Source organism: Trichosurus vulpecula, chromosome 2, assembly GCF_011100635.1.
Source record: "Trichosurus vulpecula isolate mTriVul1 chromosome 2, mTriVul1.pri, whole genome shotgun sequence".
Taxonomy (NCBI): domain Eukaryota; kingdom Metazoa; phylum Chordata; class Mammalia; order Diprotodontia; family Phalangeridae; genus Trichosurus; species Trichosurus vulpecula.
Genome location: NC_050574.1, coordinates 9,688,516 through 9,699,135, shown reverse-complemented (window position 1 = coordinate 9,699,135; position 10,620 = coordinate 9,688,516). Strand labels below are relative to the sequence as shown.

Here is a 10,620-nt window from a genome sequence, read left to right as displayed (position 1 = left end):
TCTCTGCCTTAGCTCAGTCTCCCCTTTGCTTCTCAAAGAGGAGCTGGAAAGTCAGCCATGCTTGCTCCAATCTCTTAAATCCGCCTCCCAAGAACCTCTCCCTCCAAGTCTGAGGACACTTCTTCCTTTCATATGTGCTTGGGGCATGACCCAATCTCTCTCACACAATTGCTTGGGTTGATTCAGGGAGATATACAGACCCTGTTCCCACTCAGTTCTGATTGTTTGATTCAATCAGAAAGTGTCCTTGCCTAGTTAAGGTCTGGATGGTTTCACCCTCACCCTTCCACATTAATCACAGCTTTTGAAGAAGAGTAGTTTTAAGTCTAGGCTGAGGGCAGAGGCAGGGTGCACTTGGGGAGTCAGATCAATCATTACAGAACCTCAAAGCCAACAGTACACAGAGCTAGCTCACTGAAGACACCTCTTGCCCGGATCATACAGAGGAGAAAGCTGAAGGTGAGAATCCCAGGGTGTAGACAAGACCACCTAGCAAGTTCAGAGCAGAGCCAGCTCTCAAGCTGGGGCTTCCCAATCCCTCACTCAGAGCCCCATTCTGGTAGACCTCGGATTGTCCCTAAGAAGCCACCTCCCAGAACTTGTCATGAGTGGGTGTCTTCCCCTTGCTTCTGCCACCTGACCCTACATCACCCTGCCCATGAGCTGGGAACCCCACTAGGGGAAGGAGATGGGAGATTGGAAAACAGCACAAGCCTGGCTCTGACCACACCCTGTGCTTTTGCCTGTCCATCCACTTAGCCAGAGGTCTGTCCTTCCTCTCCCCAGTGGCTGGGCTCACCATGTTCCCCTCTCTCATGGCCCTGGTGTGCTTTGGTAAGTCCTGGTGGGGGGGATCCCAGGAGGCCCTGGACAAGGGGGCCAGATAGTCAGACCCTGGGGTCCAGCCTCCCTTCCCTACATTCAAACATGTTTACAGAGAAGATCCAATTGCTTAAAGGATACATAGTGAGTGGGGGGAAGGAACAGGGCTCCTGACAGCTACCCAACCCTTCCCAGTGCAGCCCCCAGCCTTCATCCCCTTCCTCTCTGAGAAGGGTGTGGTGAGTCACATCTAATGGGGGTCTTCTCCAACAGGACTGTGTATGGGCATGAGGATCAGAGTTGAGGCAGGTAAGCTCCTTCTTCCCCTCTCTCCTCCTCCCCAATCCTGCTGCCCCTATCCTGTCTCTGCACTGACTGAGCAACCAACGTGCTGGAACAGGAGCTAGTGGGGGGAGGGGAGGAGTTCTAGCAAGAACCTCTTGGCCGGGAGTCTTGGAGGATGATGGGCAGGGGAAGGGGGTGACGAGGCTTTCAGACTCTGATTATCTTCCAGGATTCCTCCCTAGACCCTCCCTCTGGGCTGAGCCAGGGTCTTTGATCCCCTATGGGGATCCAGTGACTCTCTGGTGCAGGGGGCCTCCTGGAGCACATGGGTATCGTCTGTGGAAAAAAGGAAGCTCTTACTCCAAAAGTATGCATAGAACCGAGAGACAGGCCAAGTTCCACATCTCTTCTGTGACCAAGGACGCTGCAGGGAGTTATTACTGCTTCTACCACAACCAGTTTCACTGGTCAGAAAGCAGCGAGCGGCTGACACTGGTGGTGACAGGTGAGGCAGGCCCTTCAGCCAGGCCTCGGTCTGTGTCTCCCTCGCCCACCAAGGGAAGACAGTGATGGGGAGAAGCTCCTAGAACCACCACGGCAGCCGGACCCTGAGGTCTCTAGAGGGCCAGGAGTAGCCCCAGGGTGGCCCTGGGGAGGGAGCCACCCCAAGGTCAGCACCTGGGCCAAAGCCCTTCTGTCTCTCCTGACCTCTCCCACCTGATCCTCTGCTACTCCCTTTGCTTTAATCCTGGTCCCTCCTCCATGAGCCAGATCCAATCTTGGGGCCAGAGGGAAGAGGGGCCCCTCAGCTCTCACCTCCAGAGACAGGGTAACCTGGGCTCCCTGGGAGACAGAGGGGGCTCTCCCATCCCATTTGTCATCTTCAAGAAAGGAAAGAGGAGGAGAGAGTCAGAGATCCCTGGACCCTCTCCCAGCTCAGGTCCGGGCACGGGAAAGGAGGGGATGTCTCCTAACTCCAAGCTCTTCTCCCTCAGGCCTATTCAGCAAACCTTCCCTCTCAGCTCTGCCCAGCCCTGAGCTGGCCTCAGGACAAGAAGCAACCCTCTGCTGTCAGTCAGACTACAGGTTTGACAATTTCGTTCTGATTAAGGAGGAAGGGGCCAATAGCCCCCAGTACTGGGAAAGTGAAGGCCATGCAGATTTCCCCATCCCTGCTGAGACCGCTGCTTACCGATGCTACAGCTTTCACAGTCAGCTTCCCTTCCTCTGGACAGCCCCCAGTGACCTGCTGGAGCTCAGGGTCACAGGTGAGCAATCCCCAGCTAGACCTCTGTTCCACCCATCAGCCCATAATGCACTACTGTGGCCAGGCTGACTCTGCAAGTGACTTAGTAAATGCTCTGTCCCTTCCCTTCCCTTGTTCTGCTCTTGAGAGCCCAGAGCCTGGGAAGTTTGTGGTGAGGGAGATCCCGGGCTCCCCAGGGGGCTCTAAAGGGTGAGGAAGGGGCTGGAGATGGAAGAACTTCAGAACACCACGTGGAAAAATTGTGAAGGCCACAGGGGCCTGCCAGGAATAGGGAGAGGCTGGACCAAGTTGGAAGAGGGGAGGGTGACAAAAGAGGTGAGAGGGCAGAAACAAGACAAAGTAGCCCCATCGTCTCCCCACTCCTCATCCCATTCCCAGGAGCCACTGGGGATGATCTACACCTTCAAATTCTCAGCAAGCTCTGAGGGCCAGTAGACTCACCAGCTAGGGAGTAACCAGAGACTCTCAATATAGCAGCATGTGGCTTCCCTGGTCTGCCTCTTCCAGTCCTTGCTGTGTTAGGAGTCTCAGGGTTCTGTCCCTGGAGAGGAGAAAAGGCTTAAAGGATTGGGCCATATGTCCCCCATGGAGCCAGGATTAGAGAAAAGACATGAGAAGTGTTGGGGAAATCAGTGTCCTGACTGCGGACAAGGTCATGAGGGCTGACCCTGAGCAAGAGAGAGGAACAGAAAGAAGAGGGGGAAAAGAAGAGTCAGTTCAGCAGCCCAGGTCTCCTCAGCTCTCACCTATACAGCCAGGTTTTCTCCCCAGTCCCATGGGAAAGACCCCATGCTCTCGTCATGAGAAGTGTAGGAACAAGGACACCCTATTCCTGTCTCAGTGACAACTTTCTTCCCTCAGAGGCAGGCTCCCAGGATTACACCACAGAAAATCTCATCCGCCTCAGCCTGGCTGCCCTGCTCCTCCTCATCCTGGTATTCTTCCTGGCTGAGGCTTGGCACAGCTGGAGGAGGCACTGAGAAGTAGCCCAGGAAGCCCTGGTCTGAGCACTGGGTTCAAATGAGGCAGTAAGAGCGGTTCCACTGAGTACCTCCAGTTGGGTACCCCTAGAACAGCAATAAGACATGACTTGTCGTCCACATCTTATCCGCTCTACTCAAGTCCCTTGCTCCTGCTCCTTTCCAAACCCCAACCTTGGAGGACTCTCACCATCTACACCCTCACCTTTGAGCCGGAAAAAATCATGAAACTGCTGACTCAGTCCAGAACATGGGTTTTTTCTTAGGGTTATCTCTGTGGTTGCCTCTGTCAAGGAATCTTGTGTAATCCTAACATATTCATGAGATATGTTTTAAAAAGTAACCAACAACAGAGTGCAAATCTTGCGTCCTCTAAACTTTTCAGACATTTGTATAACTCTAAAGTCTCATGACAAGAGCTTGTTTTATGTTAGGAGGCAAAATAATGGTTCCTAACTATTAATCACCCTGTGACAAATGGATAGATTACGTAAAATCATTTGGGCGGGTCCAGAAGTCAAGCCAAAAAGCATCTAATAACATATAGTAAACCCCAACCACCTGGAGGACATCTACCTGTTTGTGGGATCCAGGGAATGGGTGGCTTCACAGCCCTATAGATACTGACTCAGTAACTGTAAGGAAAACGGACCCAACAACAAATCCATCACACCTAGAAAAGACAAGGGAAAGGAAGACCAGTTGCCCTGAGGTGCAAGGCTGTCAGGAAGCAGATGTTCTTTCTATTACAGCTGTGAAGGAGATGGCCATATGCAGACCAGGTGGATCTGGGAAGAGAACACAGCATAGATGTTAGAGAAGTTGTGGACTACAGGACCAATTTTGGGAGAAAAAAATGACACCAGGAAAGGAGAAAGCCCCAGACTCACAGCCTCACCATTGACAAGGGCCAGTTCTATAGAACCTCAAGTATATGGGTTACACTGTATCTGAACATGGTGTGAGCACTGACCAGGGAACGTGGGAACATTTCTGACTTGGCCACACTCAAAAAATCTTCTAGATCTGAAGACTTTTCTAGGATTTGGTGGTTGTTATCAAAAACTTTTTATTTAAAATAATAATATTCTCACTCAATCTCTGAGTGAACTCCATCAAATATTTAGGATTGAGGAGGCATGGAAGCAGAGAGACAAAAAACACAAAATTGCCTTCAAACCAACAAAATCCTTCAGACCCCAATGGAAGACAGAGATGTGAACGAGCTTTCTGAGACAAAAGCAGCTGCCTCCAGTGGGTATCGGAAGCCGCATCATGGACCCTCTTCTCTTTTCCCTCCATACTGCCTTGCTCAATTATCTCATCAGATCCTCTAAGTTTGATTATCTTCTCCAGATCTCTATCTCCAACCTCATCTCTCTGCTCCAGTCTCCCATCACCAGCCGTCTTGTGAAATTCTTGAACCAGGAGTCCTGTAGGTATCTCAAACTCAACGTGTCAATAACAAAATTTATTGTCCCATCCTCCCTTCTCAATATTCCTATTGCTGCAGAGGTCTCCATCAACCTCTAGTCACTCTGGCTTAAAACATCCTAGATTCCTCACTTTAGGTAATGTCACCCCCTGTTGGAATGTGAGGCAGGGCATGTCTCAATTTTAGATTTGTGCCACCAGCATCCCCTGTATGCTGTCCAATGGTCAGTTTGGCAGCAGGCCAAGCACAGATACATTGGGCATTCTATTGCCAAGTCAACAAGAAGCATTCATTAATGACTACTCTTCGACTCCACCCATTCAATTCAAATTCACTTAATTGTACTGCTATCTAGCCCACACTTCTGTGTTTTAAATGGTTAAAACATCTCTGTGCATCAGGCAACCCCCTAAAGCCTATGTACTAAATCTTGGGGGACAGAAGGGGAAATTGTGGGAACACAGTGCAATAGATCTAGAAAAGACCAGATTCCCCATGAAAGACCTGAAAATGCACCAAAAGGGACTATCACAAAGAAAACCAAAGACAATCAGCCACCAACACCTCCATCCCAACCAGGATTTCACAGAAAGACTACCAGAATCCTGCAGATGTTTAGAGTGGAGACAAGTCAGGGTTGGAGAAATGTGAAATACAAAACAGCACAATCCCCCCAGAGAAATCAGTGCCAATTAAGCCCCCAAAGCAGTGGAAGTTGGGACACATGGCCAGACTAGCTCCAAAGTATCCCATGCCCAACCTAGGATCTAAGCATCCTGGTCCCACGCCATAGCCAAAGCAAGGCCAAATGATTCCCACAGATGATGAAGCCTAGTACTAGCCACTAAATGCAAGATTAAGCATAACCTGCCCACACCATCCAGGGACACAGGGAGAGAGCTTGACCCAAGCACAAACCCCCAAACCAGAAACTGAGGCCAGCGATATGAGCAAACAGAAGAAAATGCCAAATCCAATGAAGACACACCTTGGCCTGAGAAATGTGAAGTCCGTGTAGAACCTCAGAGAAAAAAATGTCCTGGCCACAAGACTACAGATGCACCTAGAAGAAAGTTTAAAGAGAGAGAGACAGAGAGCGAGAGAGACAAAGACAGAAAGAGAAACAGAGAGAGAAGGAGTGTGAGAGAGAGAGAGAGAGAGGGAGAGAGAGAGAGAGAGAGAGAGACAGACAGACACAAATAGAGAGAGAAGGAGAGAGAGAGAGAGAGACAAAATGGAAGAGCAAGGAAAAGGGGAAATGGCAAGGAAAACTGATATCTTAGAAGAAACAGTGGTAAATCTTACTCAAGAGCTGGACAACCTGAAAGTCTAATTGAGAAGCAATAGAAAGCAACAATGCCATGAGACAAAAAGAAATACTCAAATCAGAAGGTTCTTTTTAAAGCAGAAAATGGAAGGCATCTCATATTAAAAAAAGAAACTGACCTAGAAAACAGGCCAAGGAGAGAACTTCTAGAATCATCAGCTTCCTTGAAAATCATGACTAAAAAATAAAACAAAGCTTGGCTACCATCTTTCAAAAAATTATAAATTTCTGCCCAGAAAACTGCCCAGAACTCTTAGATCCACAGGACAAAGTGAAATATTAAGAATCCATATGTTGCCTTCTGTTGGTGGTGTTTGTCCTTTGTTCTCAGAGAGGACCATGACATCAGGAAAGTGATGCCATGGCTTGCAAGTAGATTGGATTTGAGTGAGGGAGGGCTATGCAAAGTCACCAGCCTCACTTTCTCCTCCAGAGCCATTTGGGTCCAGTGGCCAGATATCAATCAGGATGACTAGAGATGGCTCCAGATGTATTGGGGGATCTTAGCTTTTTTAAGCTAAGGTCTTTCCCAGGTCTGAGGCAATGCCCATTCAGTGATTAAGGCTACGTAAGAAATGAGGCAAAAAATGGCCTTTACCTAGTCAAAAAAATGTAAAAATATAGACTTTAAGGAAAAGAGACCCAGAAATGGGGTTTTCCTTTAAGCACTAAGGAATTCTGCATAGGTTCCATAGCCATTGGGGCAGCTAGGTGGCACAGTAGATAGAATGCCAGGCCTGAAGTCAAGAATGCTGATCTTCCTGAGTTCAAATCTGTTCCCTTCTAAAAGAAATACGGATATAAAAACTCCCATAAATGTCATAGCCAAAATCCAGAGCTCCCAGTCCAATAAAAAATACTGCAAGCATCCCCCAAAAAGCACTGGGTATATACTTTGAAATGGAAATGTAGCCAGTATAAGAAACATTTAAAAGTATACACATTTGATGAATTGGACTGGACTACAGGGAAGCAATAAACATGAGCTTGAACGTACTTGAGGAGATAGTAGAAGATAAAATTGCCCAGTGTGCTATGGTCCATCAAGTCAAAGCGTCAGAAACAACTGAATAACAACAGGAAGATGAATTACTTGCACCCTAACAGGGGGAGAAGAAAAAAGTATCTTCCCAGAGTCCTGATGTCTTTAAGAAATAGACATCCCATGTGTCTCATTTTCATCTAATCTAGAAAAGCAAAGATAGATCTGAGAGAGAGAGAGAGAGAGAGAGAAAATGGTGGAGAAATACATTCAACCCAAGAAGGAAAGAGGTGGGGGCAAGGAGACAGGAGGGGGTGGGTTAGGAGGGAAAGCAATAGATGATAGATAGACAGACAGATAGATAGATAGATGCCTGGATAGACAGACAGACAGACAGACAAGCAGAGACTGACAGACGGATAGATAGATAGATAGATAGATAGATAGATAGATAGATAGACGGACAGATGGATGGATGGATGGATTTGTACAGATGACATGTGTGTATACATGTATGCGTGTGCATGTTTCCCTAATATAATAAAATCTTCTTAAAGGCCAAAACTGTTCATTTTCATCCAGTGCCTGGGGCATAGTAAGGGCTCAAGAAATGCTTGTTGATCAATTGATGAATGGTGCCAGAGGGCACAACTGATGACATTCTGTTTGCTGTTAGCATTCTGAGAATGGCACCCAGTATGGCCTCCACACCTACCCCCTTCTCTCTCTCTCTCTCTCAGTCTCTCTCCCTCTCTCTCTCTCTCTCTCTCTCTCTCTCTCTTTGAGCAAGCCCAATAACCCCAACTTTCACTTACGTTTGCAAGTCTAGGGTTTTTCCCAGAGTAGGGTGTGGGCAGGACTATGGTAGTAAATGTTTAACAACCAGCTCTCTGAGAAGAAAAAGTATATGTGACCAATTTTTAAGTTTAATCTGCATCATTACCATTTTCTCCCTCACTTTCTTAAGTCTAGGCAATAAAGCAAGTCCTGATTTGTAGCATTTGACAATTTCTAGGGTGTAGATGCTCATGTCAAAAATTTAACAATGGGTCCTCTGGTATGAGCTGGCTCCAGCCCAACCCTAATGGTGGCTACTGCCACAGCAATGCTGCTACAAGTCACCTCTGCCTCAGGGTCTAAGGGTGAGCCAAGGTGAAGAAGACATACTCCTGCTACTCACCACCATAGCCCCTGGGACCCCACCAGTGTGCTTCCCATTTACACAAAATCAGTAGTAACAACACAGTGAGCTGCAGATATTTTTACATGACTTATTATCCATTTTTCAAATAGGTCCTCTCAGCACCTTTATCCAAGGGGCAGTTTTCTTTAAGTTCCTCAGAAGAGTCTGTTTGTCCTCAAGCATTTTTATTTAAAAGACTGTGTTTCTCCTCAAGTTGATTCTAGCAATCTTCCTTATACAAATGTCTTTTTCTGCCCCTTTCTACAACCAAGATGCCTACTTAACAAAGGGGGCAGTACTGTACATCAGGAAAATCTTTGTAACAATTAACACTGTCCCAAGGTAGCAGTGGCAAAGGCCGAGTTCCCCTCCTTCACTCCACACTGGGGCAGCATGACCTAGCAGATGGAATGCCTAGACTTGGAGAAAGGTAGACTTAATTCAAACCCCACCCACCCACACTTACTAGCTGTGTGATACATCACAACTTCTCTGGTCCTGTTTCCTCAAATGAGGGGGTGGACTCGATGGCTTCTAAGGCCCCTCCAGCTCTAAAGCTCCAAGAGCTTGAGGAACCAGCCAGCATGAAGTAGAAGTCAACATCTGGATGGCAAATTTGGTGCCCACGTGGAAGTATCATCCCTATCTCTACCTATCCTCGTGGAGGCAGAGGCCTAGGGAAGCCTGAGAGTAAGTTGGGGACTGATAAGGAGGCCAATTATTTGGAAAAAGATGGTTCTTGAAGGACAGCCGTGCCAGTTATGGCTTAGATGGGCAACAGACCAACCAATCAATCAGTAAGGATTTATTGAGCTCCAGTTGTGAGCCTGGGCACTGGGGACAGAACTATCAAAGTAGAATAATCCCTACCCTCAAGGAGCTAGCATTCTACCAGGGGAGATGACAAACTATAGACAAAATCCATACAAAAGAAATACAAGATGATTTTTAGAGTTTGGTGGGGGTGGGGGGAGATAGGAGGGGTAGGAGGTCAAGAAGGGGCTAGTGACAAGAAGTGGTAGTGGTTGGGCACAACTCTGAAGAAAACAGGAGTTCAATAATTAATATTATTAATAACAGTAATGATGCTTCCTAACAGATTGAGAGAAGAATTGGCATCAGATACATCCACCACCACAAGGAGAAACAGTCTCAGCAGCAGCAGGAGGAGACTGGCTCTGAAGGAACAATCGGCATTAATTCAATTCCATCAAACAAAAGAGAGAGGCCACCAGAAAGAAAATCCACTTGTGCTCAATGTAATCTAAGCTGGCTAATTAGCAGCCTCACAAAGCTGTCTGGGTCCCCGGAGGCTTTCTGAGAACCTTCCCTCACCCACCCTGATTACTAGATTCCTTTGGAATCCTATCAGTGATTCTTTCTCTTTTTGCTTTCCCTTTGCTATGTAGGAATAATTACCTCTTCTACACAACAGAGACTTTTTTTTTTAAACTTTTCCAGCTTCCCTACCTGGACTTCTCTAATGAAACCCTAAACTAGAGTCAAAAACAGCTCAACATTCCTTGGGAAGCCAAGGTGGGAATGAGGAGCCAGTGACAACAGAGAATTCAAACAGAAGCCTCTTTCCCCTAGTAAGAAGTCAAGCTTCCCCCAGAGCAATGAGTCCTGGAAAACCATGATGGCAAGTAAGAGACAGAAAATGGTACAGGTCACCAGCTCCTGGGGTGCCTTGCTGGCCACTGGGCCAGACCAGGGAGACCTGGGTGCAAGTGTCACCTCTGACATATACTGGCTCCTTCAGCTTCGGCTTCCCAGTATCTTCAGGCAAAGATCTCTCTAGCAGTAAAATCATAGGTCCAATTACTGTCCTTATAATGATAACACATACATATCAATACTTTGAAGGCAGAATTGCAGTTGCTCAAAAAAAAAAAAAAAGCAAGATGCACAAATTTCAAGACATCTCCCTCCCAAGTTTCCACACAGACTATTTGGGCACCACCTATGGTAGAGCTTTCAGAGCTCCTATTGATCTGATCAGCCACAGCTGGACACACCGTACTTTGATCTTTGACATCGTGATGTCATTTTGGTCCTCTTTGAACATGAAGGACAAACCACAACTAATACTTCTAGTCAGTCACTAAAAGCACAAGAGTTTTCAGAACACTTTTTTTAAAGGCAGGATAATAATTCATCCCAAGACCATTTCTATGTGGACTCCATCACAAAAGATGTGGTAGGAATAATAATGATGACTTTTACATGGAACTGTAAGGTGATCTCATCAGACCCTCTTAAAGACAGTAAATAGTGCTGGTACTCCAAAATCTCCATTTTCCAGATAAGAAGACTTGAAGACCAATTGTCCAAGTCAA

The 10,620-nt window shown here is 47.0% G+C and overlaps 1 protein-coding gene across 1 annotated transcript; it reads left to right on the top strand.

Annotated features, from left to right (window-relative positions):
- Window positions 1–755: 755 nt before the first annotated feature.
- Window positions 756–3,746, top strand: LOC118836199 (platelet glycoprotein VI-like). The gene is made up of 5 exons (XM_036743552.1): window positions 756–834; window positions 1,096–1,131; window positions 1,337–1,612; window positions 2,103–2,375; window positions 3,236–3,746. The coding sequence occupies exons 1-5, from the start codon at window positions 801–803 to the stop codon at window positions 3,352–3,354; spliced, it is 738 nt and encodes a 245-aa protein (XP_036599447.1). The 5' UTR covers window positions 756–800; the 3' UTR covers window positions 3,355–3,746.
- The last annotated feature ends 6,874 nt before the right edge of the window (window positions 3,747–10,620 follow it).